This window comes from Cetorhinus maximus, chromosome 4 (genome assembly GCF_964194155.1).
Source record: "Cetorhinus maximus chromosome 4, sCetMax3.hap1.1, whole genome shotgun sequence".
Lineage (NCBI taxonomy): Eukaryota > Metazoa > Chordata > Chondrichthyes > Lamniformes > Cetorhinidae > Cetorhinus > Cetorhinus maximus.
In genome coordinates this window covers 44,488,540-44,515,430 of record NC_135882.1, presented here as the reverse complement: position 1 = coordinate 44,515,430, position 26,891 = coordinate 44,488,540, and the positions used below count along the sequence as shown (strand labels likewise).

Here is a 26,891-nt window from a genome sequence, read left to right as displayed (position 1 = left end):
TACATTTAAAAAAATCTTTTAATCTTGAAATATAAAAAGGAAGAGATGAGCGGGAAGCAGCTTAAATTTTGCAATACAATAATCAACAGATTCAATATGTAAAGTGTAGGGCAAATTCACCACAGATTACTTCCTCACAGATGGGTTACTGCATTTATTAACAAAGTAAACGTGAAGTCCAACATTTATCACTTGCTTCACATGCTCAAAATCAAGGTGTCACTGAAACTGATGATTTTGGTCATACTTAGCAGTGAAAAATTTCTCCTGGAAAAAAAAGCCGCTGTGAAAGCACGCATAAATCGGGTATTCCATTTTTAATGGGTAAAGAGCTCCACCTGAAAATTATCTCTGCTTCAACATATTATTTATTAGGGAAGCAGGCCGTGAACTGTACTAACACTGTAAAACACTTGAAATAAGTCAAACATGTTCTATTAACAAGTCACATAAATGAAAAAAGTACTTCTGACTTACATATTCAGTGTAGTGATGAGGCACAGACAGACTCCTTCACGTGTCCTAAAGTTCTTGTGTTTAAACCCTGAAGTTAATCGTTCCCAAACATACTGAAAAGAAAATTCACTGTAATATTACAGAAGCCACCTCAAACATTACAGTTCTTCATGATACAATCTTCATTATATTGGGAAGATCAAACTCAGATTCAGTGATCACTTTTGCTATGATCCCCAGAGAGACGTAAAACTTTTAAAAAGAAATTTGAACTTCCAGTTAATAACTGAAAGAATAACAAGGAAAGATTTCATGTTTTCAGACATTTACTGTAACAAAACACTCAAAAATACTTCACCAAATACTTGGGAGGCAACTTATACTTACAAATACAGAAATGAAATACCCCTCTTTTTATTTTTAGCACAACCAAAAAAACACACTTCACAGATATATGTTGCACTGTCCTTTAAGATATTCAATTCTCCTGAAATCAGTCTAAAGTGATTCTTAACTCCCAAAGGTTGACTTCTGTTCTTATCCTTTTTCAGCCTGCAAGTTTAACACCAGAACTATTCCTCACAGCAAGAATATGACTGGAGATTCTCCCTCTCGTGCAAGCTAGGCAAATCTTCTAACCTCACTTTAATTCCTCACGAAATTGGCCTTTTTAAACCAAGCTCAAGCTTCCCATTCCAGTGCAGTGAACTGTACAGACTTTCAGACTCCAGCTGATATCTCTCAGCCCTGGGCCCTGGCAGGTTAACTGTCTGTGTTTTCAGGGATATCTTAGAAATCCTTCCCCTTTCAAAGGACATTTCCTTGGCAATGTGAATCACATGGGTCTTGTATCCAGATAGAAATGCTGATTAACTATCCTTGAGAGCTCAACTTTCTCTCACTTTGGAATGAAAATGGACAGTTTAAAGCAACCCAGCATTCTCAAGACTTTACTAGGAGCTTGGAGACTCACAGTCTATCCACTGTTAGTACACAGGCTGCTGCCATTATCTGGAAGCGTAAACACCTTGCACCTTATTCTCTGTAAAACAACCTGGGCCCTCTTTAATCTCAAACAATTAAACCATCCAAGCTTCAGAACAAGTCACATTTTACCTTAAAATTAAAGGCACAGCGCCAAAACACGACAATCTTACAAACATTAAATGCAACACATTGCAGAATACCTCTGTTCAGTCCACAAGCATGCCCCCAAGAATCTGGTCACTGTTATTGCAATTTTTCACTTGACTCCCACTCTGACCTTAACTGTTCTCCTGGACTATTGCAATTGTCACAAGGCTATGCCCCTTTATTTTTGTCTTTTCAACTTTCAACTGACTGGAAATTCTGCAGTTTGAAATGAGACAGGAAGAACTACTTAAAAATGCAAGGCCACCTTCCAAAGTAAAGGTGAAAAAGCAAACAAGTGTGAAGAGAGGGACATGTCCTATCCCATTGAAGCTCGTCACTGTCTAAGCAAGAGACTTAAAAGGCAAAGTGCTGGATATTGAAACAATGGATGTCACAGGCAGATCCACCCAAAACCCCTTACACTTCACCCATTGTGTATGTACAACAGGCTACTGCAAAAAGATTGCTTGTGACACGGAGTGTTAAGGCAGACTTCAGCAGAGGAAACAGGCTGAAAAGCTGCACTCTCTCCCTCTCTCTTTTGGAAAAAGAGTGCGTCACCTGGTCCAAACAGTCAGCTATCAGAGACCTACCAGCAAACCAAGATCTTGTAATCATTGCAACATCATCTACATCTGACCGCATCCAAGAAACCAGCTAACCCAAATCGGCCGCAACATTTAAAATTTATGCCTCAAGGAAAATCAAAGGGCCCTTAACTGTATATTCTTTAAAAAAAAATTTTTTAAATTGGACTCTAACCCCCGCCGTCACCTTATTTCTGGTGTGTGTGTGTGTATACGTGTGTGTGTGTGTGTGTGTGTGTGTGTATACGTGTGTGTGTATACGTGTGTGTGTGTATACGTGTGTGTGTGTGTGTGTGTGTGTGTGTGTGTGTGTGTGTGTGAGAGACACGTCACGTTTTTACCTTTTTTCCCCCCCGCTCGAGTTTAGTGGTAATAAATTTGCTTTCTTTTACTCAACAAAAAATTGTTTGATTAGCTCTGCATAAATAGTTAAACACATTCTGATTTGGAAAGGGCATATCCTCGTGAAAAAGAAACTTAAACCTTTGTTGTGACCAATCGAGGAGGTTGAATAGAGGGGAGCCAATTCACTCCTTCCCACCTGGTCATAACACAATGAACCTCAATGTAAGCTTGGGAAATAGCACCTTATCTTTCAAGTCAGAAATTAAAAGTTTTAAGGACTCAGTGGGTTCTACAATTCTTGATCATAACCCCCTACTCTATTTTCTCTTTGTAATGGTAGCAAATAGTGATAATTCTGTTTTTCACATTTATGCCTCCTCTAGACAAATGTTGTTTCTTCACTTGTCATGAGACAATATGAGATCATCTCATATTGCCTTGTACTTTCGCCCCTTCTGACATTTAATCTTTGATGCCTTATGTTCTGTTCTTTCCTCTCCTTCCTGCCTTTTCCTGGTTTGCTCAAAAACTGTTACATCTGAGTAACCTCAGTTCTGACAAAGGATCATTGACCTGAAATGTTAAAATTATGTTGTCAGACCTGAATATTTCCAGCATTTTCTGTTTTTATTTCACATTTCCTGCATCCACACTACTTGGCTCTCAAGTGTTCTGGGTTCAGCACCACCAGCCTCTCCTATAAGCATCCCATAACCATTGACAATCAGTTTATCTTTGCTACCCAACATCTGATTTTATGATAGGATGAGCTGGAATTGGGTGGGGAGATAACAATGAAATACCCTTGTTGTGACAAAAGTGAACTCGTATCTATCCTCATGTGTGTCCCTATCTTCTGATAGGTAAACTTACCAACACTTCAAAGAAATAAAGTTAATATATGCCAACAGTTTAAGGTTTAATTTCTAACACGACTCATAATAATGCTGCCATTAACTTGTTGAACACATTTCTCATTTCACACTTATGCATGTGACTTCCCAAAATTTGTCTTAAATGGAGGATGATAAATGCTTAACCTTTGACCTTCCTCATCTCTCTATCCCCAAGGAATGGCCTGTTTAGCTGCCAAACCTGCCTCAGCTCATCTGCTGCAAGGGCCCTTATACCTTTGTTACCTCTGGACACTATTCCAATGATTTCCTGACTGGCCTCCCATCTTCTACCCTACATAAACTTCAGCTTATAAGAACATAGGATTTAGGTGCAGGAGTTGGCTATTCAGCCCTTTGAGCATACTCTGCCATTCAGCCATGATCTTATTGATCAGGCTGTGGTCTCAACTCCACTTTCCTATCTGCCCCCATAACCCTCGACTCCCTTGTCAATCAAAAATCTCTAACGTTGCCCTGAATAAATTCAATGACCAGCCTCCACTGCTTTCTGGGTAGAGAATTCCAGATACTAATGACCCTCAGGAAACAAAAATTCTCTTGACTTCTATCTTAAAAGGGAGAATTCTTATTCTTAAAACTGTGACCTCAAGTTCTCGTTCCCCACACAAGTGCAAACATCCTGCTGGTATCTACCTTATCAAGTCCCCTCAGGATTTTAAATGCTTAAATAAGGTCACGTCTCGTTTTATCCAAAACTCTGCTGCTTAACTCACATCATGCTCTGCTCACCCATTGCACCTGTGGTCACTGACCAACAATGGCATCTGACAGGCAATGCCTCAATTTTAAAATTCTCACCCTTGTTTTCAAATCACTCCACAGCTTCACCTCTCCCTATCTCTAACCTCCTCCAGCCCCACAGCTGGCCAAGATCTCTGCACTGCTCCAATTCTGGCCTCTTCTGTATGCCTGATTTTAAATTGCTCCATCATGAGTGGCTGTGCCTTCAGGCACCTCAAGTCTAAGCTCTGGAATTACTCCCTCACTTGGCCTCCTCTCTGCCTCACTTTCCTCCTTTAACACTCTCCTTAAAACCTACCACTTTGACCAAGGTTTGTTGGTCTCAAATTTTGTTTGCTCACACCCATGTGAAGCACCTTTGTGCACTTCCTTACATTAAAGGTCCTGTATAAATAAATGCATGTTGTCATTGTTTAGAATCACATCCAAACATTACAACTATCAGGTGTGCCCTCAAAGATGAGAACATACTCCAAAATATAAGTATGCACACTCTCTGGCAATATACTACTCCCCATGACAAACATCTGGATTAGGCATCTATTGAGCACAGGCCAGTCAATACAAGTTATCTATGGTTGACATGTACAAAAACCCTGCAGCTGAGTTATCCTGGCTTCCTTCCAGATGACTTATATAATGATCCATGTTGAGCTAATGCAGATTGTCATATGTCTCCTTTGTCCTTAAATCCCAGTACAGGAATACCCATTTTAAGGAGTAGATACGTTGCTGGAAGCCACCACTGACATCAAAATTCCTTATATCGAAGCAAGTTTTCCCATTTAAATGTATGTAATATCTGGAGAAGCGTTCCCAACCCAAGACGCCACCGCTGCCTTGGAACAAGCAGAGCCCTCGGCACAGATACAGAAGAACATATTCTTGGTCACCGCTATGAGAAGCATGTTCCAGGGTTGGTGGGGTGGAAAAAAACTAAAATCCAAATCAAAAGCTCTAGAGAATGGAGAAACAGCCCCGTCACCAATTCACCCAGCTGGTAACAATGTAGACAGTTACTCAATAAAGAAACTGCTCTATTATGGGCTACTTGAAAACAGGGTATTTTGAGGTCTTAGCCCAAAACTTGCGATCAGAGTCCAAACCCACACCCAAATCTAATCAGGCAAAAACCTACCCACTTACCTGCAAATGTTGAAAAGGCTCAACTTCCAATGGAGGATCCTGCAGAACTCCCTCAGGGCAGGAATCATCACAGAGAGCAGCGAAGAAAATCTGCACAGAAGCCACATCCCCTTTTTACAGCACTAGCTGTACGTGTCAACCATAGGTCACTTCCAAGTGTTTAAAAGTCCTCAAGATTCTCCGTGTAGGAGTATATGAGAGATTAGGCGAGTATGTAGGTGGGTAAGCCAAGTGGATAAGTGGGTGGGTGCAGATGGTTGGTGTGTAGGAGTGTCAGTTGTATAGTTACCCAGGCGTTAGACTAGATTTTTCTGTCTAACATTTCCTGGATGGCTATCCAGGTAATAAGGCAGGGCTGTCTGAGGATTCGGAGACTTTTGCCAGAGGTTCCTGGGGTGCAGGGGAATTGCCCATCAGAAGTTAAAACTTCACAGGCGATTCCCATGGAGTCATTGCATCTGGACTTCTATAGGGTCCCGAAGTGCATTTTGAGGGGGTACATGCGGTCTCTGATGATCTGAAGACTGGACGATCTGAGCAATTATCATACATCCATTACCTCCAATACAAGTTCTAGAATTAGGAAACACATGTCTGGGCAATATTCTATTCAATCTAGTCAATGAGACAATGAAATGCAACCCATACCCCATATACAGTAAGTCCTGGACAACATCAAGGCTTGGGCTGACAAGTAACAGCTAACATTCGTGCCACACAATGACCATCTCCAACGAGAAAGAATCTAACCATCACCCCTTGACATTCAATAGCATTACCATTGCTGAATCTCCCACTATCAACGTCTTGGGGGGGGGGGTGGGGTTTACCATGGACCAGAAACTGAACTGGGCTAGCCCAACAAATACTGTGGCTACAAGAACAGGTCAGAAGTCCTGCAGTGGGCACCTCACCTCCTGACTCTCCAGAGCCTGCCCACAATCTACAAGGTACAAATCAGGAGTCTGATGGTATACTCTCCACTTGCCTGCATCAGTGCAGCTCCAACACCACCCAAGAAGCTTGATACCATCCAGGATAAAGCAGCCCACTTGATTGGCATCCCATCCACAAACATTCACACCCTCCACCACTGACATATCGTGGCAGCCATGTGTACCAGCTACAAGATGCCCTGCAGGAACTCACCAAGCCTCCTTAGGCAGCACCTTCCAAAACCACGACCACTACCATCTAGAAGGACAAGGGCAGCAGACTCATGGAAACACCACCACCTGGAAGTTCCCTGCAAGCCACTCACCATTCTGACTTGGGACTTGATCGCCACTCCCTCACTGTCGCTGGGTTAAAATCCTGGAACTCCTCCTAACAGCACTGTGGTTGTACCTACACCACATGGACTACAGCTGTTCAAGAAGGCAGCTCACCACCACCTTCTCAAGGGCAATTAGGGATGGGCAATAAATGCTGGCCCAGCCAGCAACGCCCACATGCCATGAATGAAGAAAAAAATATGCATTGCATGTAATAAGTATCAATTTTAATATTGTAACTCAAATACCAAGGATTCCTTCACAGGGTCACACACCTTGACTACTCAGACTAGCCTCAGAAAAGGGGGGGAAAATGAGCTGGCGAGCAGCAACACTAGCTGAGAAGTAGATCTCCTGGTGCTCACTAAGTATTAATTAACTGCATGGTGAAATACCTGTCCAGGTTACATTAAGCAAAACTACTTATGCAAGGTACCAAAGGACAACTAACTGTGATACGACAATGCAGAACAAGTCACATTTTTCAGGATAGAGAAAAATGGAAGGAAAATTTGTGAACATCACAGAAGAATGTTTTGTCTTGCAGGACAAGATGCCCAGAAAGATATGGTTCACGAGTAGTTCGCCAATTATCAGGACAACGATTTGGACCAATTATGGATATGTCACAAGGAAGATTTTGTTCCATTAAGACCTGTTGTAAAACTATCAGAGGCGACCTGCGTAACCTCAGAACTTCTCACTGTACAGCAACAGACTGCTTGTCGATAGAAGAAAAAGTATCTAGGAATTCTAAGAGAGACTAAAAGGCTACAATAATTCTACGCCATTATTACCTGAAAGTAAAAACATTTCAGAAACTTGAAAACACAAAGATACTACCCCAATGTTTAAGGAATAACTGATCGTAGATGACACAAGTCAGTCCAGTACAGTTGGAAATGCAAAAAACAAACATACCTGGGGTGAAACAGCCTGATCCATTATTCGGACAAGAACATTCTGTGCTTGCTCTCTGACTTGATCTTTTGTATCGCCTAAACGATCTACAAGTGCTGGTACCACTGGAGAAAATAAAGCATGCATGAGTAAACAATCTTTGCAGATGTTACTAATTGTGCATTATTTTTCTTGTTTTGGTTTGTGCTTTCACAGTTGATGTTAAGCAAAACCCAAGAATTTGAGATCTTAAATCACAATTTCAACTGACAAAACAGACAAACAAAAAAATCGTGAAAAGTTGGGACATAACTATTGCAAGTACTGATGGCTGCTGAAATGGTGCTTGGTTCTTCAAGTGTTGACTAGGGTGATGAGAGTGACACAGCTGGGTAATTTTTTTGTTTCTGAACAATAAGGATCTTTATGCCACAGTAAGGATAATATTAGGGCCATTGATTTATGGTGATTGAACAAGTCAAATTCCATTTTTATTAACCTTTCTCTGGTATTTCTATTGGTGCTTTGGACATTTAACTCAACATCTCTGTCCAGTTTCTGTCAACATTGCAAATAAATGCTCTTTTACACAAAATTCTTTTAACTTTATTTGAATACCTTGCTATTTTTAAACTGACAATAAGACAAGATGGCATGCAAGTGACACAAATTTGCAGTAAAAATCTGGTATTTGTTAAGGAAATGCAAGCAAAATACTACAGGTGCTGGAAATTGGAAATAAAAACAGAAAAAGCTAAAAATATTCAGGTCTGGCAGCATCTGTGGAGAGACAAACAGAGTTAATGTTTTGAGCCCAATATGACTCTTCTTCAGAACTGAAGAAAAGTAGAAATGTGATGGGTTTTATGCCATTGAAGGCTGGGAGAAAACAAAAGGCAAGGTCTGGGATAGGGTAGAGGGTAGGGAAGATTAAATGACAAAGATGCCATGAAAAGGCAAACGGAGTGGTAATTGTTGTTGAAAAGAAACCATTTGCCCAGACCAAGTGTGAATGGCAGAGTAATGAATAGCTCTGTTTGAAAGCAAAAACATGACAAACAAGGTTCAGACCAACACATGGCAAAAAAAAATCAAAATGGGGAACAGAGTTCATGGTCTGAAATTGTTGAATTCAATATTGAGTCAAGAAAGCTATAAAGTGCCGAATCAGGAGATAAGCTGCTGTTCCTCGAGCTTGCATTGAGCTTCACTGGAACATTGCAGCAGGCCGAAGACAGAAATATGAGCATGAGAGCAATGTGGTGAATTAAAATGGCAAGCAACCAGAAGCCAGGGGGTCGTGCTTGCAGACTGCGTGGCGGTGTTCCACAAAGCAGTCACCCAATCTGCATTTGGCCTCCCCAATGTAGAGGAGACCACATTGCGATAGCAAATACAGTATACTAACTTGAAAAAGTCCAAGTAAATCCCTGTTCTTGAACAGGGAGGAAAGAGGAGGTAGAAGTGCAGGTGTTATACCTCCTGCGGTTGCATACGAATGTGCCATGAGAAGGGGGACAAGGTTGTAAGGGTGTTTGAGGAGTGAACCAGGTTGTTACAAAGGGAATGGTCCCTTGAAATGCTGGATGGTGGGGGCGGCAGGGATGGGGGTGAGGCATTTGGTGACGGCATCATGCTGTTAATAACCAAGGGTTTTCCTTTGAATGTGGAGGCTCGTGGGATGACAAGTGAGGACAAGGGGAACCCTACCTCTATTCTGAAGGGAGGGAGGGAATGGGGTGAGGGCAGAAATGCAGGACATATGGTGCTCAACTCTGTCTGACCTGTCAACCATAGTGCAGGGGGAATGAGATTCTTAGTTGAGGAAAAAGGAAGACCTATCAGATGCACTGCTGTGGAACTGATCAGAATAGATGCAACAGGACGATGAAATGGGAGAATTGAATGGAGTCCACACAGGAGGCAGGGTGCAAGGAAGTCTGATAGTTGTAGCTGTGATGCTGTTGGGCATATAGTGAATATTAGTAGACAGAATAGAAATGGAAACAAACAAGTCAAGGAAGCGAAGGTAAGAGTCAGAGATGGACATTGTGAAGGTGAGAGAAGGGTGGAAATCGAAAACAAAGTTGAATAAGTTATCCAGTTCGCGGTTAAGAGCAGGAAACTGCACCAATACAGTCATCAATGTATAGTTGGGAAGTGCCCAGAGTAGGACTGGAACAAGGAATGCTCCACATGTCCCACAAAAATACAGACATAACCAAGGCCCACACAGGTACCCATAACACCACCTTTGACTTGGAAGAAGTAAGGCAAGTTAAATGAGAAAAAAGCAAAATACTACTGATGCTTGAAATCTAAAATAAAAACAGAAAATACTGAAAAAATTCAGCAAGTCTGACAGCATCTGTGGAGAGAGAAACAGAGTTAATGTTTCGAGTCCATATGACCCTTCTTCAGAGCCAAAGTAGATGTGATGGAATTTATACTGTTTAAGGGGAGTGGAGCAGGCAAAGCAGGTCAGCAATAGGTGAGGGCTAAGGAGAGATTGACAAAGATGTCATGGACACAAGAGAACAAGTTCAGCCAAGTAGAGGAAGGTGGTAGTTGATGTGGACTGGTTGGGCCTGTTTAAGGGAAAAGGGGAGAGCCCTCAGACTGTTCTGGTGGGCGATGGAGATGCATCGAGATTGGACATTCAGTGGAAGGGGCAGTGGTTAGGTCCAGGAAACTGGAAATTGTTGAAATGACAGTGACAAAAATCATGGATCTAGATGGGAACAGAATGGACAAGGAGAAAAAGAAATAGAGCCAAGATAATAAAAAATAAGTTCGGTGTGGTAGAAACAGGTTGAAAAGTTGGGTCTACCAGGACAGTCCCGTTTGTGGTATAAAAACAGACTCATCATGTCTAGAAGCAACTGTGGAAAGAGAAACAGAGTTAATGTTTCGAGCCCAATATGACTCTTCTTCAGGACTCAAGTGGATTTTGGGAAACAGGTAGAAGCAGGCTGTACGGGATTGGGTGGGTGGGAAGTTGCAGAGGGAAGATCTCCAGTGGAGATGAGGTCAGTGACAGCCCTGGAAACATTGGTTTGATGTTCGGTTGTGGGGTCATGGTCCCAGGAGGTGCTCAGCCTCTGAAAGATAGAAGAAGTTGGTACACCAGACAACAACAGCACCAGCCTTGTCATCAGTTTTCATAAAGGCGTCAGAGTTAGGCCTGAGAGAACAGAGTGCAACAAGTTCAAAGGGAGGTAAGTTAGAAGTGAGGGGAGCAGAGAAATTAAAACAGCCATTGCCATGCCAACAGTTCTCAATGAAGAGATCAAGACCGGCAAGAGACCAGAGGGAGAATCGTGGAGTTGAGTGAAAGTCTGCTGACAGCAGGGTATGGCGGGGTGGGGAGGATTCCTGGCAAAATAAGTGAGCACAGAGGTGAAGACAATGCAAGATAAGCTCAATGTCATGCTGAGCTTGAAATTCATCACGGTGTGGGTGTAAGGGGTCAATGCTGAGGTACTAGCTTAGGGCTTTGCAGTTATCTACATTTAAGGGTGGCTCTGTGCTTGTCTGAAGTTTCAGCATGGAGCATGACAGTTAAGCAACATACAAAAGAAGGATTACTTGAACTAGCATTGCTAAAATTTGGCACACTGGGAGGTTAAATCTGAGGTTGGGCTCACTAGTGTCTGTCAGCAGTGAGGGAACAGTGAGGAATTAGGCCTCCAAGAATTGAGGAGAATTTCAAACCTGGCTTTCTAAATGAATTCTACAAACACAGATTGGTTCCAGAATGAGTATGTGTCTGACTCTGTTTCTGTTGGCCACATGACAATGAAAATATTCTCATTACAGCAACAAAATGGTGATAAGTGTGCTTTAAATTTTTTTATACAAATTTGAAAGCAAAAGACGCAGCTCGAGATTATCAGGTGATGAGTCTACTTAGGCAGTTGACATTGACATGGGAGTCTGAACAGGAATAAGTTAACAGTAAAAATGCCACAGCAACAGGAATAAGTCAATCACCCCCTCCATGCTGTTCCATCATTCAATTGAGACATGTTTGATCTTTATGTTAACTCAATTTACTCACCTTGGTTCCATTATCCATAATTCCCTTGTCAGACAAAAATCTGTCAATCTCAGTTTTGAATTTTCAATTGACCAAGGGTCAACAGCTTTTTGGACCAGTTATCCAAATTTCCGCCAGCCTTTATGAGAGTAAGTGCTTCTCGATATCACCCCCAAACTGCGTGGCTTTAATTGTAAGTTTAATGTTCACTTGTTCTGGGCTCCCCAATCAGAGGAAATAATTTCTCTCTATCCAATGTATCAAATCCTTTAATCATCTTAAGCACCTCACTTACATCACCTCTTCACCTCTATGCATGAGATTGAGATAGGAATATCAAGTAAAGGGCACAGAAGCCGCCACTGAGGTGGTAGGAGAGGAAGTTCAACAGTCTGGTGACACTACAACAGTGTGAGCAAGGGACGAAACAATGCTCAGATCAAACTGAATTTATGCATCCTTTGACTTGACCAGTGCAATTTTGATATCAAAGTAGTGCTCTAAAATAGATTTACTGATATGCCAAGTACCATAGAGCAAGTGGCACTCTGCAAGGGAGTTCCCAACTCGTGGGGAAAAGGCACAGATCTCTCAAACAACCATTGAGACATTTGACATTGGGAATTGGGTGACCATATGAAAACAGCAACAACAACATCATATTTCAGGTATCTGGCCAGTTGTAAACAGACTAAAATCCCTTCAAAATCCAAATCTCCCTTCATCAATCTAAAAAATGCAAGTTCCCTTCACATCTTACATGTTAAGCCAACATCCATGTTTACTCAGGGCCATTTCAAGCATCTAGCTTCTTTTGACGAGTTAAAGCTTGAGTCTACTTGACCCCGAATGTAATTAAATCACACACAGACCCAATTTACTTATCCCCATAAACCTACTTCACAATAAACCAGAAAAACATTATTATACCTTCTTGACATGGACCCATGGGCCATCAACAACAGCAGAATTGCAATCACCACAATTTGCAACCTCATGGCCTGGCATGCATACCCATCACTTTACCACTATCACCGAGCTAGGAATGAACCCTGGTTCAATGAGAGAGTGTAGGAGAACATGCCAAAAGCAGCACCAGGCATACCTAAAAAGGTAGTAAGCTACAACTCAGGACCCTATGCATTTTCAACAGCAGAAGCAGCATGCTCCAGACCATTAAGTAATCCTACAACCAACAAATTAGAACAAAACTCTCGAGTCCTGGTAGACAATTAACTAACTATTGGGGAAGAGGTGGTTCCCCATGCTCATTCGCGTTAGAGCCCAGTATCTGCATGCAAAAGGCAAGCTTGAAGCATTTGCAACCTCTTCAGCCAGAGGTGCCAAGTGGATGATCCGTCTTGTCCTTTTCCTGAATTTATCACCATCACAAGCCTTCAGCCAATTTGATTCACTCCACATGATATGAAGAAATGGCTGAGTTCACTGGATAAAACAAAGGCTACAGGTTCTAAAAACATCCCGCCTCTAGCCAAGCCTGGTATCTACCTGGCCGAATGCAAAATTGTCAAGGTCTGCCCTATCCAAAAAAATCCCAGGGCAAATCCAATCTGGTCAATCCAAAAAGCCAATCCCATCAGACTACTATCTATCAAAGTATTGAGAAATGACATCAACATCACATCAGTGGCACTTGCTCAGTAATTAGCTGCTCAATGCTCAGTTTGGGTTTCCCCAGGACAACATGGCTCCAGGCCTCATTTCAGCCTTTGTCCAAACAGGGACAAGAGTGGAATTCCAGAGGCCTTGACATCAAAGAAGCAGTTGACCAAGTGAGACATCAACGAACAGTGGCAAAATTGAAGACAATGGGCATCAGGGATAAAACTCTCCAGTGGTTGGTGTCATACCTCACGCACAGTCGATGATTGTGGTTGTTGGAGGCCCATCATCTCAGCCCCAGGGGCGGTTGCGCGAGTTACTCGGGGCCGTGTGCAAAGCCCTCCATGTTCGGCTGTTGCATCAATGATCTTCCTTCCCTCAAATGGGATCTCACTGATGATTGCACACTATTCAGTTCCATTCACAACTCCTCAGATAACGAAGAGGTCATGCCCAAATACTACAAGACCTGGACAACATTTAGACTTGGGCTTTTAAGTAGCAAGTAACATTCATATCAACAACTATCGCCAACAAGTCGGAGCATATCCCCCTCCACATTTAATGGCATCAACATTGTCATTCACCACCATCAAAATGCTGGGGGTCACCATTGGCCAGGGAACATTGGTGGACCAGCCATATAAATACTGTGGTTACAGGAATAGATCAGAGGTTGGATGTTCTGCAGTGAGTGACTCACTTCCTGATCTTCCAAAGACTTTCAGCCATCTACAATGCACAAATCAATAGTGCAATGGAATACAATCCACAAGCCTGGATAAATACAGCTGCAATGACATTCAACAAGCTCGACAACATTCAAGATCAAGCAGCTGCTTGACTGACATCCTAGCCATCGCTGCAGCAACTCACCAAGACCTCTTCAATAGCACCTCCTAAACCCATAGTTTACGCCACCTCGAAGGGCATGGACACCAGGCGCATGGGAACTTCACCACCTCCAGGGTCTCCTCCAAGTTACACACCACCCTGACTTTGAAATATATCGTCATTCCTTCATTTGTCTTGGCCAAAATCCTGGATCCCTTCCTAATTGTACTATGAGATGACCTACACCATACAGAATATAGCAGGTTAGGGTGGCTCACCAGCACCTTCTCAAAAGTAATGAGGGATGGGCAATAAATGCTGGTCTTACCAGCAACTCCCACATCTCACGAACAAATAAACATAATATGAACTTGCAGAGATATTTGCTAAGGTATCACATAAGAGAGTGCAAGGAAAAATGGGAGGTGCATGGATTTGGAGGCAATCTTTTGACATGGGTAAGGAATTGGCTAAAAGGCATGAGACAGAGGCCAAGATAATGGGTACTTATTCCAATTGACAGGGTATGACCTTGGTGTCCCACAAGGATCTGTACTACAGATTCAGCTTTCAACTATATTATGCATGCCATAAGACGAAGAAACAGAGAGCCGTATCTTCAAGTTCACTGATGACAAAGTTAAATGGCATAATAAATAAGGTAGATGGAAGAAGAAAACTGCAATGGTACAGTGATAGATGAAATGAGTGGGCAGATCGAATTCAACATGGTGAAGTGCAAGGGCTCAGAAAGATAGATGACAAGTAGTTACTAAATGGGGATAAGCTAGAAACCATGGAGGAGGACTTAGGGACATCCCCTTGTACACAACAAAACCAAAATGAATGGACAGGTAGAAAAAATAATTTAAAGGGCTAATGAAATATTGGCCTTCATCTCAAGAGTACTGTGCTTCAGTTCTATAAAATCCTGTACCAGATCCCTACATCAGACCCCCAACTAGAGTTCAACCAACTCCCGTCATTCGTAAACCCCTCTCCTGCGAATTTGTTTACTGGCATGCATGTATATGTACCCCACCAAACTGCGGTTCGCGGCCCTAAAAGTTCACTCATCCGCTATTTAGAATATTAAACTCTCACCTTTCCCACATAGAAAGTGTGCACTGCGCATGCACAAGTTCACAATTTCACCTTTCATGGGATTTTGCAGGAATGGAACCCCTGCTAATGACAGGAGTTGACTATACTATATTTTGGGCACTGCGTCACAGGAAACGTTTGCTTGCTTTGGAAGGAGCGCAGTTTAGCTTTACCAGAACCATTTCAGTGCTACAAGTTGAGGACCCAGCCTGCATGGACTTAGCTTGTATTCCCTTGAGTATTGAAGTTTAAAAGATAATCTGACTGAGTTACTTAAATTTCGAATGCTCTCAACATTTTATCTCTGAACATTTCTGTCTGGTGGAGGCAGGGGGGAAAAATCAAGAACATCTTAAAATTCAAGCAGCTTCAGCAACAACCTTTATGTAGCGATTTCAACATGGTATAGCCTTTCAAGGAGCTTCACAGGAGTATTAATCAAACAAAGATTTCACACTGAGTCAGACAACATATTAAGACAGTTGACGAAAAGCTAGGTCAAAGAGGCAAACTTCAAGGAGAATGTTGAAGAGGGGGAGTGTGAAGCGGAGAGGCACGTAGGTTTATGGAGGGAATTCCTTCGAACTACACGTAGTGCCATGTCTGCAGCAAGTGATGCAGGTACTTGCAGTTCTTTAAGGCCTATGTTCATTGTGTGGACTGAAGTGTAATTTAACTTTTTACTTGAATTATCATTTGCCGATTGATTCGTCTTTAATTTATCTTGGTTCTGATTCACGTTAAAGCATAAATTACAAAAAGTGAAATCTTGTTGGTAATGCCTTCATTTTAAGGGTTATTCAGTACATTTGGTCATTTTGGTTTATGGTTCCCACACAGGGATCGCAACAGAATCCTTTACACTGTACTTATTCGATCACATCATATACTATATTCAATTATGATGATGGCTGATGAATTCTCACACCGCTTCGGTAGATGAGTGTTAAGCAAGAAGACCAGCTGTTCATCATCTGGATTGGTATTGTCTCCTATGTGATGTTACGCCAAATCTTAGTTTGCAGGTCCAATTGCAAACATAACATATTAAGTCACTGTTGCAAGGCTGATGGAGGCACTGGCTTATCCTGTAGGGTCCTGATTCCGTTCTCAACTGCTGAGTTTGGTTTATGACAGACTTCTGATGGATCCATCCAGGGTTAATTTTTTTTCCATGAGCAGGGTCCAAATTATTGGTTCCGAGTTTGGTTTTCAGAATGCTTTTGTATCCAAGTTTGGGAGGTCCCAAGGTGTGGGTTTCACGCTCAGCTGGCTGTAGAATACTGCCTTAGGTATGTGGAATCTGCCATGCAAACCACATCCCCCAGTAAAGCTGAGCCCTGATAAGCATGCTCTTGATACCAAGTACGTGACACCTTGCAAGAAGCACCATTCTGCATCACACTGGCCATCATGCATTCATGAAGTGAGCAGATGATCCTGATCATTTTTTCAGGGCAGCAATATTTGTACAGCATCATGACAACAGATCTCCTGGTAGGAGTAGTTGCAAGCAGCAGCAGCATATCTGTACAGCACTGCACACGTGCCTTCACAGTTTACTGTGCCAAAGGCCCTGGTCACAGGTCAACAAACACAATGTAGGGGGCTCTTGTCCTATTCACAGGGCTTTTCTTAAATTTGATGCACCGCAAAGATCACATTGACCGTTGATACAAACAGCATGAAAGCCACACTGATCCTGGGTACACCAACCCTGTGGAGAATAACAGTTCAAAGAATTTCTCTCACGTTGGCAAGAAATGAAACACAGCGATTATTGATACAGGTGGGCTTGGTTGCCTTCCATTTGTACAGTTGAGTAATGGTAGCATCCTTTTCATTGTGGGGCATGGTACTCTGGTTCCAGATTAAGGACAAAGGGTTCGTGATTTTCCTAACCACGTGAGCTCCTCCGTATGTGAAAACATCAGGTAGAATGCCATCGGCTCCCAGGAGCTTACTCACAGACAGTTACTTTCTGGCCTTGGTGACGTGGGCTTGAGATGGACTGAGGGCCAGAACACCATGCTATACAACTGATTCATTAGAGTCATCGCACTCAGTGGATTCTTGGCTCAGGAGATTGTTAAAGTGCTCTGCCCAAAGAGAGAGAAACTCATACCCATTCATTAGAAGTGGATGCTGTCTGCTGAGAGGACGGATGTCGTTCTGTTGACTTTGGGACCACCTGAAGTTGTGCAGTCTCCCCACCTCCAACTCCACTCCACCCATGCTGAGATTGTCATAGAATGCTTTTTTGACCTAATCTGTGTGACAATGAGGTGTGTAGGCACAGAGGAGTGTTGCATACTGGTTTCTAGCAATAATTATTCAAAGTACCATGACTCAAGTTCCTGGTACCCTTGGAAAGTGAGTCAAACTTGCCTGCCAAATCAGATTGAATGACAAATCCTACACTTATGCAACCTAAGCCAACTGAAAGGATATATGAGGAAATGTTAAGCTTTATAAGTTTAGCAAGAAATGTGGGCGCACGCAAGAGCGTGAGCATAAATAAAAATAAATAAAAGTTAACCCAGATTGCAGTGCAAAAATATCAAGAAAATAAGACAACCAGCTACATCTATACCAGCTATACCTGCAGTGCGGATAAGAATAAAGCAGATGTCGAATACCTGCAACTCTTGGCCCTTCAACTCCCTTCAAAATTTAAAAATGGACAAAGGCCTAACAAGGCTGGACCCATATCTAAAAGAAAAAAGCAAAATACTGCGGATGCTGAACAAAAACAAAAATAGCTGGAAAAACTCAGCAGGTCTGACAGCATCTGTGGAGAGGGACACAGTTGACATTTCGAGTCTGGATGATGAAGGGTCATCCAGACTCGAAATGTCAACTGTGTCCCTCTCCACAGATGCTGTCAGACCTGCTGAGTTTTTCCAGCTATTTTTGTTTTTGGACCTATGTCCGTCTGTGACCCTTGAACAGAAGGAGCTAACTAGCAGTATCGAAGAAACTCACACCTCATTATCTCTGAAAAGCCACTAACAACACATTGTGGGCTACACAGACCAAATTCAAAGAGAGCTATACAAAGGCCATCTGCATTTCATAACCCAGGCTGGACAACGGGAGTTGACTCATCTGCTAAGAAAGGATCCCGGACCTCCAACTTGTGGAACCATAATATCACCTTGGTGTATTGCAAAGTCAGTCTGCCACTTTACCATCCAACTAGAAGGATCACAGTCAAGGAGCTCTGGCCCAGGTTGGACACTTGGCCCCATCTACACTGCTTCTACTGGAAAGTCTGTACCATCGCCTACAAGACTGAATCATCACTGCATGCCTATCTCATCGTGGGAAGTCAATACCACAGGTAAAGTCAATGAACCAACATCAGTTTTCAGCTCTCAGACCTCCATGAAGGAGTATCCATCAGACTTGAATTCTGGACTTTGGAACCCATGTGAAATATTATTTTGTTTCCCTGTAGTCTCTGCGCTCTAAATCTTTGATCTCTCTATCCATCTTTTAGTCTATGAATGCATGGGAGTCAATGTTGCGAGCCTCCACTCACATTTTGACTAAATCTTTGAATTCACCTCATCTCAAGTTTGCTGTGGCATTACTAATAGAAATTAGATCATGACAAAACCAAGGGGTTGAGAAATATGCCACTGCTTATAAGGGGGGAGCAAATCAAAACACATTTCTGTCTATGGGCAGGTGGTGAGGGGAGAAATTAGTGCTGTTTACATGAACCCCACTCCTGTCTGTTACACAGCAAAGTTAGAGCCTATGGAATAAAAAGGACAATGGCAGCATGAATATGAAATTGGCTGAGTGACAGGGAAGAGTCGTGGAGAATGGTTGTTTTTTTGGACTGGAGCAGCTTACAGCAGAGTTCCCCAGGGGTCTGTTGAAGTATTGTGAACTGCGAGGGGAACAGTGACAAATCTAGAAGGGCAGAGATAGACTGGTGGTAAGAGCAGCCAGATGGCAGATGACATTTAATGCAGAGAATTGTGAAGTGGTTCATTTGGTGAGAAGAATGACAGGCAACATAAAATAAATTACAATTATAAAGGGGGACATAGGGGCATATATACGCCAATCATTAAAGAAGCAAGGAAGGTTGGCAAAGTGGTTCATCAAGCGTGCACGAGTTTTATAATTAGGGGCATAGAATCCAAAAATGAAGATGTTGTAATGAACCTGTATAAAACACTGGTTAAGCCTCAACTAGAGTAACATGTCCAATTCTGGGCACCACACTTTAGCAAGGATGTTAAGGCATTACAGAGGGCAGAAACATTTCATGAGGTTGGCCGCAGGCATTAGGGATTTCAGATAAGTGGATAAGTTGGAGAATTTGGACTGCTCTCTTTTGAGAAGAGTTATTTGAGAAGTGGTTTGAGAAAGGTGTTCAAAATCATGGTGGGTCCAGACAGAGTAAATAAGGAGAAACTGTTCCCTATGGCAGAAAGATCAAGATCTCAGGATAATGGGCAAAATAAACAACAGCGACATAAAGAAAAACAGTTTTTTTTTTTAAATAGCAAGTAGACAGGATCTGGAATGCACAGTTTGAGAGTGAATCTGCTTCCACCACAATCTATTGGAAAGATAATTGGGTGACTAATTTGAGATAAAAAAATTTGCAAGGCCAAGGAGAAAAGGTAGGGGGGTAGGAATAGCCAAGCTGCTCTTGCAAAGAGCCAGTGCAGACATGATGGGACAAATGACCTCCTTTTGTGCTGTAACCATGCTATGATTCTCTTTGTCCCCAAGTTTACTACCTCAGTGCCTTCCAGCACTGTGGCCTCTACCACTGAGAAAATCAAGAAGTAACAATATGTGAACATTCACCTTTAAATTTCTCTTCTTGGGCATATCGCACAATTTAATCAAAAATCTTGAATTTCCAACCAAACATCATTCTAAGGGCATCATCATCACAAAAATTGCAACAATTTAAAGACAAGGCCAGCAATACCTTTTCAGGGTAATTCAGAATGACTCATTAGAATTGCCTAACCAATACTGATCAACTCCCGAAAACAAAATTTAGGAAACAAACAAAAAAAACCATTTGGTGCAAATGGAAAAATAACAGCAATAGCCTTTAATAACATTCTCAATGGCTGACTTCTTGGCATGACCAGCTCTTTTGGGATATTTCAGAAAAAAAACAAATTGGGAAGTAAACTCACCTGTTCCAAGAAGGGGCTTAAAACGATCTTTAATACGATCCACAAGTGCTCCTATAACATCTAGTGCAAGTAACGTAACCTGTAATTATAAAAAAAAAATTAAGGGACCAAGGTTCTACAAATATTTTTTCTTCTTTTGTAAACAAGCACTAAAAAATTTACCATTACATTGCACCTTACATTTGACATGATCAAGTGAATTGATGCAAACACGTGAGATTTTATCACTAAGGTGGCTTCAGGCCAGTCAATATAAAGATACTGTGAAATGCAGTTTACAACTCTAATTTCACCAAGAAAAGCTTGGGTGTTTCATTTCATTTGTCCTGTTATGGCACCAACAATGAAAGACCATATTATGCTGAAATTATTATTTCACAAAGGCCCAATACAACATCAGTGGTACAAGTTCTCTCTCACCCTCATTTGTTTGGTGTTGTACATCATTCACTAATTAGGAACGCCAGACAGCATGTTTGGATAGCAAGATAAGGGAAGGGAAGGGAACATGTGGCTGAAGGAGTGATGTGGGACAAAGTGGTTCGATTTCATGGACCACTGGCACCAGTGCTGGGGCTGGAATGAACTATACCATTGGGATGGGCTCCACCGCTAGGCTGAAACCAGGGTTTTAGCAAAGAGGATACAGAGGACGATTATAATAAGTGTTGGGGGAGGTGTGTGTGTGTGTGTGTGTGTGTGTGTGTGGAGGCGCTGTTTGAAAAAGGTAATGTTATAGTTCAAAAGCAATGAAGTGAACAGAGTAGAGTTGCAGTCAGAAATTGTGCCTTATGCACTACAGGTAGAGGGAAAACAAAGATAGGAAGTGATTAAAACAGGAGAGAGAGAGAGAGAGAGAGAAATAAGAAAAGCAACAAATTAAAACACTGAAGCTGAAGGGCAGGTTAGTGTTCTGCGCTTCTTGTAGCTACTCCAACTAGGATATCTGCTATCGTGGTATCTCTTGCACCATCCTCACACATCCACTGTAGCTCATCTGCAACCATTCTGTAATGTTAGTCACCCAACTACACCTAGTCTCTCCCTCTTTCCCCTCTAGGAGAAATCTCTGAAGCTTTTCAGCTCTGATCAAATGGCCAAAATACTAATATTTTCTTTTCTGGATGTCACCTTTTAGAATTCTTCTTGTTCTTGCATTTTCAAGCACCCATTAATTTATCTTACGGTTTGTTTATGGAATTTTAAGCATATGCCTTAGGATCCACCTTTCAGGTTAGGGTGCATGGCCCAAACTCCACCGAGTATAATGGGACAAATTGAATGAATTGCAGCCACAAATTCAACTTCAAGGGTATAATATGGTAGCCATTGAGATTACAGATACAAGGCTTTGAGGACTGGGGACTAAAATAGCAACTTATAAAGGTCTACAGGAAAGATACAGAAAATCATAAAAGGGGAGGAATAGCCTTAGTGATTAACTTCACTTTAACAATAAGAAATGATAGAGCATGAGGTATGCAGGCAGTGGAGATTTTATGGGCAGAACTAAGAAATAGAAAAAAAAATTAAGACTGTAATCGGAGTTATGTATAAATCCCCTAACTGCAGTGTGATAGATTGCCTTAATGCAGAAATTAAACAAGCATGTAGCAAAGGCAGATTTTAACTTTCATTTAGATGGGGAGAAACAGACTATATCAGAAACTTGGTGAGCTTTGAGCGCATCTGAATAATTTTTGTAACATGTCCTTCAACCAATAAGGGAGTTCATCAAAAGATGAGGTGCTGTTCCTCACACTTTGGTTGGGCTTCATTGCAACAGTGCAGGAGGCAAAGACAGAAAGGTCAGTGGAAGCAAGATGGAGAATTAAAATGACAGGTGACCTAAAGTTCGAGGTCATGTTTGCTGACTGAATGGAGGCTTATTGCAGACTCATCTGTATTGGTCTCACCAATGTACAGGAGACAACACCTTGAGCAGTGAATACAGTATAAGTTGGGATTTATTGACGAATGAGTCAGATTTAGTTAATAGCCTAACAATGCATAAAACTCATCTAACAAGAGTTCAACGGTGTTTGACAGAAGTAAATGCAAAAGATTCTAAATTTAGGGAAGGGTGACTTAAAACGTGATGAGACAGAAACTGTCCACAGTAATCTGGACAAGACTGTTAAGTGGGCAAAACAACTGAGCAGTGAGGGGTGTTCAAAGAAGAATTTGCGATGTAGAACAAGTTTATACATACAAGGGGCAAGAGCTCTAAATTGAGTTAAAAATGGACGATTAATTAAGTATTGCTGAAAAAAAGGAGTCATGCTCTCAAATCTTTTAGTCTTGCACTCAACAGGACAATTTGCAAGAATACAAATTGTAAAGGGAACAACAATTTGTACTGCACGAGAAAAGAGTGCTGACTGGTTGGCAAGTGGACTGATTGGTAGAGGCGTTGCCATGGAGAATGCACCAGGGAATGGCAATCCCCCAATTTTTATTTAGTTGAAAAAGGCGCAATTAATGAAGTAGGAGACAATTTAAAGAAAAAGCATACAAAAATGCAGCATCAGCACAGATTCTGACAAAGCAGAAAAATACAAAGAGCAGCAAAAGGGTGACCAACTTCGTATAAGCTACAGAAGGAAATACGAAAAGAAACTTGCAAGGGATATCAACATAAAGAATTTTTACAATTACATTTGGGAAAAAAGCGGGGTGATTGAGAACAAAGTGGACCTCTTGAAATCTGATAATGGTGAAGAACAAAAGATTAATGGTCATAAAAGGAACAACTTTTTATTAAAAGCAACACAGCAAGTGGTAAGGATCTGGAAGGCACTGCCCAAGAGCATGGTAGAGGCAATTTCAATTGTGGCTTTCAAAAGGGAATTAGATAAACACCCTAAGAGTAAAAAATTGCAGGGTTACAGGGAAGTGACAGGGGTGTGGAATAGCTGAATTTCTCTTGCAGAGTGCTGGCATGGACATGATGGGTCAAATGGCCTCCTTCTGTGCTGTAATCAGGATATGGTGGGCATGTCGACTAATTACTTTGCATCACTATTTACAGTGGACAAAGGACAGCATGCTAGAAATACCAAGCAAACTAATACTGAATCAGAGAAAAGGACTCAAAGTTAACAAAAGCAAAATAATGGCACAAAAGAGTGAGCAAATCCCCAGGAATAAGCGGCCCATCCCTGATTTTAAAAGAAGTCGTTGAGCGCATTGCAGATGGTCTAAGTATAATCTTCCAAAGTTGAAAATTTTCAGCTAATCAGTGAGCGCCAGTAATGATTTGCAAGGGTAGGGCATGCATGGTGAATCCAACCGAATTTTTTGAAGAGGTCACTAGTGCACTAGTGGGATTCCAAAAGGCATTTGTTAAAGTCCCTCACAAGAGAGAGTATCAGCTAAAGTTGAAGCCCATGGAAATGAAAACAAACTAGATGAGCGCTAAGAGATAAAGTAACTATCCCTACTCTAATTGGCAAGATGAGACTAATAGTGTTCCATAAGGATCTGTGTTGGGGTCTCAGACTCTCTCCGTTCATGACTTAGATGATGGCACAAAGATAGACACCATTGTCTGCAATGTAAATGGAAGTACAAAGTTACAAATATTGATAGATTAAGTGAATAGGCAAAACTGTGGCAAATGGATTTCTATGTCAGCAAATGAGAGGCCATCCATTTTGGACCTAGAAAGATAGAACAGGATACTTAATAAATACCGAGAAGCTAGGAACAATGGAAGTCCAAAGAGGCTTGGGTTGTCCAGCTGTCAAGATAATTAAATCTCATTAACATTTGCAAAAAAAGCCCATCAGAAAGGCTATTGGACTAGAATACAAAACGGTGGGGTGGGGGGTTACGGGGGAAGAAGTCATGCTTCAGCTGTACAAAGCTCTGGGAAGACCACAGCTGGAGAACAGTGAGCAGTTCTGGACACATCTTCAGAAGGGTATATTGGCCTTGGAGGTAGTGCAGCATAGATTTACCATAATGATACCTGGATTCCAAAACTCAAATTAGGAGGAGAAATTACACAAACTAGGGTTGTATTGTCTGGAATTTAGCAAGGTTAAGGGACAATTTGGTTTTCAATATACTGAGGGGAACATGGAGGGTAAATGGAAACTATTTCTGCTGACTGAGTCGTCCAGGACTAGGGATCACAATCAAAAATTAGAAATAGACTTTTCAGGAGTGAAATTACAAAACACTTCTACACGCAAGGAATGGAAGAAGCTTGGAACCTCTTCAATAAATGACGATTGATGCTACATCACCTGCAAATTTTATGTGAGGTTGCCAGATTTTCTTTTAATCAAATCTATAGAGGGATACTAGGCAAAGTCAGGTATATGGAGTTCGGTCGCGGGTCAACCAAGAACTCATTGAATGGTGAAACAAGCTCAACGGACTAAATGTCCTACTCCTGGTTCTATGTTCACATAAACTAAATTTACAAAAGATGGCAGGTAACTTGGGGAAGGTTGATTAAGTGGTACTGCTAGACAAACATCCAACAGTATCAAAAAGAATTTAAAACATACTTACACAGAAGGAAGCCAGAACATAAAAATTAGCAGGAGACCAAATGGCCTCTCAAGTCCAGTCTGCAAAATAATAAGACCATGGCTCAACTTCTCCTCAACTCCACTTCACTGCCCTATCCCACAACACTCAGTTCCCCTGCTATCCAAAGATCTGTCAATCTCAGCTTTGAATATGTTCAACAACTGAGCATCCTCAACTCTCTGGAATAAGAAATTCCAAAGATTCAAACCTCGAACGAATAAATTTCTCCTCATCTTAGTTCTCAGATGGCCAACGCTTATCCCAATACCATATACCCCCACTAGTTCTAGACACTCTGGCCAGGGAAACAGACTCAGCATCTACTTGCACACCAAACATATGAATTAGGGGGAATAGGCCACTCAACCCTTCTTGCCTGCACTCCCATTCAATACAATCTAATTTTAACCTCAACTCTACATTCCCAACTACCCTCGAACACACTTCATCCCTTTGCTGATCAAAAATCTATCCACCTCTGCCTTAAAAATATTCAAAGACTGCCTCAACCACCTTTTCAGGAAGAGAATTCCAAAGACTCAATCCTCAAAAGAGGAAAAAAATTCCTCATCTCTGTCTTATATGGACGACCCATTATTTTTAAACAATGACCCCTCATTCTAGATTCTCCCACAAGAGAAAACATCCTCTCTACATCCACCCTGTCAAGTCCCCTCAGGATCTTATATGTTTCAATTAAGTTGCCTCTTAGTCCTCTAAATACCAACAAAGAGAAGCCTAGCCTGTCCAGCCTTTCCATTAATTTAATAAACCTGCTCTGAACTGCTTCCAACACATTCATATCTTTCCTGAAATAAGGAAACCAATTCGGTACACAGTACTCCAGATGTGGCCTCACCAATGTCCTGTACAACTGAAGTATAACTTCTTTTCTCTTGGATACAATTCCCCATGCAATAAACAATAGCCTTGTATTGGCTTTGCTAATTACTTGATGAACCTACATACGAGCCTCTTGTGATTCATGCACGAGGACACCCAGGTCCCTCTGAATTTCAGAGCTCTGCAATCTCTCACCACTTAAATGAGTTTCTTTTTTATTCTTCCTGCCAAAATGGACAAACTCATATTTTCCCACATTATACTCCATTTGCCAAATTTTTGCCCGCTCACCTAACCTTTTGTAGCCTCATGCCCTCTTCACAACATACACAGATCGGTAGGAAAGTGTCATCAGCAAATTTAGTAACCACACCAATCGGTCCCGTCATCCAAATCATTTATATAAATTCTGAAGAGTTCAGGTGACAGCAGTGATTCCTGTGGCACACCACATCCTGCCAACGAGAAAATGTCTAATTTATGCCTACTGTTTCCTGTTCACTATCCTATCCATGCCAATGTTACTCCCCTGCACCATGAGCTTTTATTTTCCACAATAACCTTTGATGTGGCACATTATCAAATGCCTTCTGAAAATTTAAGTGCAGTATGCACTTTACCCTTTATGCACAGTACATTACTTTTTCAAAGAAATCCAATAAATTGGTTGAATATGATTTTCCTCTCACAAAACTATGTTGACTCTGCCTGATCATCTCAAATTATCTAAGTGCCCTGCTATAAACATCTTTAATAATAGCTTCTAATGTTTTCCCTATGACAGGTGTTAGGCTAACTGGCCTGTAATATCCTGCCTTCTGTCTCCCTTCCTTTTTGCATAAAGGAGTTACATGAGCTATTTTCCAATCTCATGGAACCTTTCCCGATTCTAGTGAGTTTTGGAAAATTAAGACCAAAACATCAACTATCTCATTAACCCCCTTTAAGACCCTAGAATGAAATCCATCAGAACCCAGGTGCTTGTCAACCCACAGTTCCAACAACATGCTCAGTGCAGCCTCCCTAGTGATTTAATTTTGAGTTCCTCGCTTCCTACGGTTGGTCACACAGTAAAATAAAAACAAATTGGTTAACTGATCATATCAGCATAGAAATTGAAGTAAAACAATTTTTCCCCCCCAGTTTTAAGGTTAGTAATCTCAGGGGACTAAGGACAGATATCCAACTCAACTTAAGGAAAGGAAGGCTGCTATGAAAGCAGA

The 26,891-nt window shown here is 41.6% G+C and overlaps 1 protein-coding gene across 14 annotated transcripts in view; it reads right to left on the bottom strand.

Moving 5' to 3' along the window:
* Positions 1-26,891, bottom strand: part of clasp2 (cytoplasmic linker associated protein 2) — a 570,512-nt gene that overhangs the window by 502,327 nt on the left and 41,294 nt on the right. For all 14 annotated transcript variants that reach the window (XM_078540120.1, XM_078540106.1, XM_078540107.1 and 11 more), the window contains exons 2-4: positions 20,281-20,359; positions 7,522-7,625; positions 478-569 (exon numbers count right to left, since the gene is read on the bottom strand). In XM_078540120.1, the coding sequence (XP_078396246.1) occupies positions 478-569; positions 7,522-7,625; positions 20,281-20,359 (275 nt within the window). The remainder of the gene's footprint in view (positions 1-477; positions 570-7,521; positions 7,626-20,280; positions 20,360-26,891) is intronic.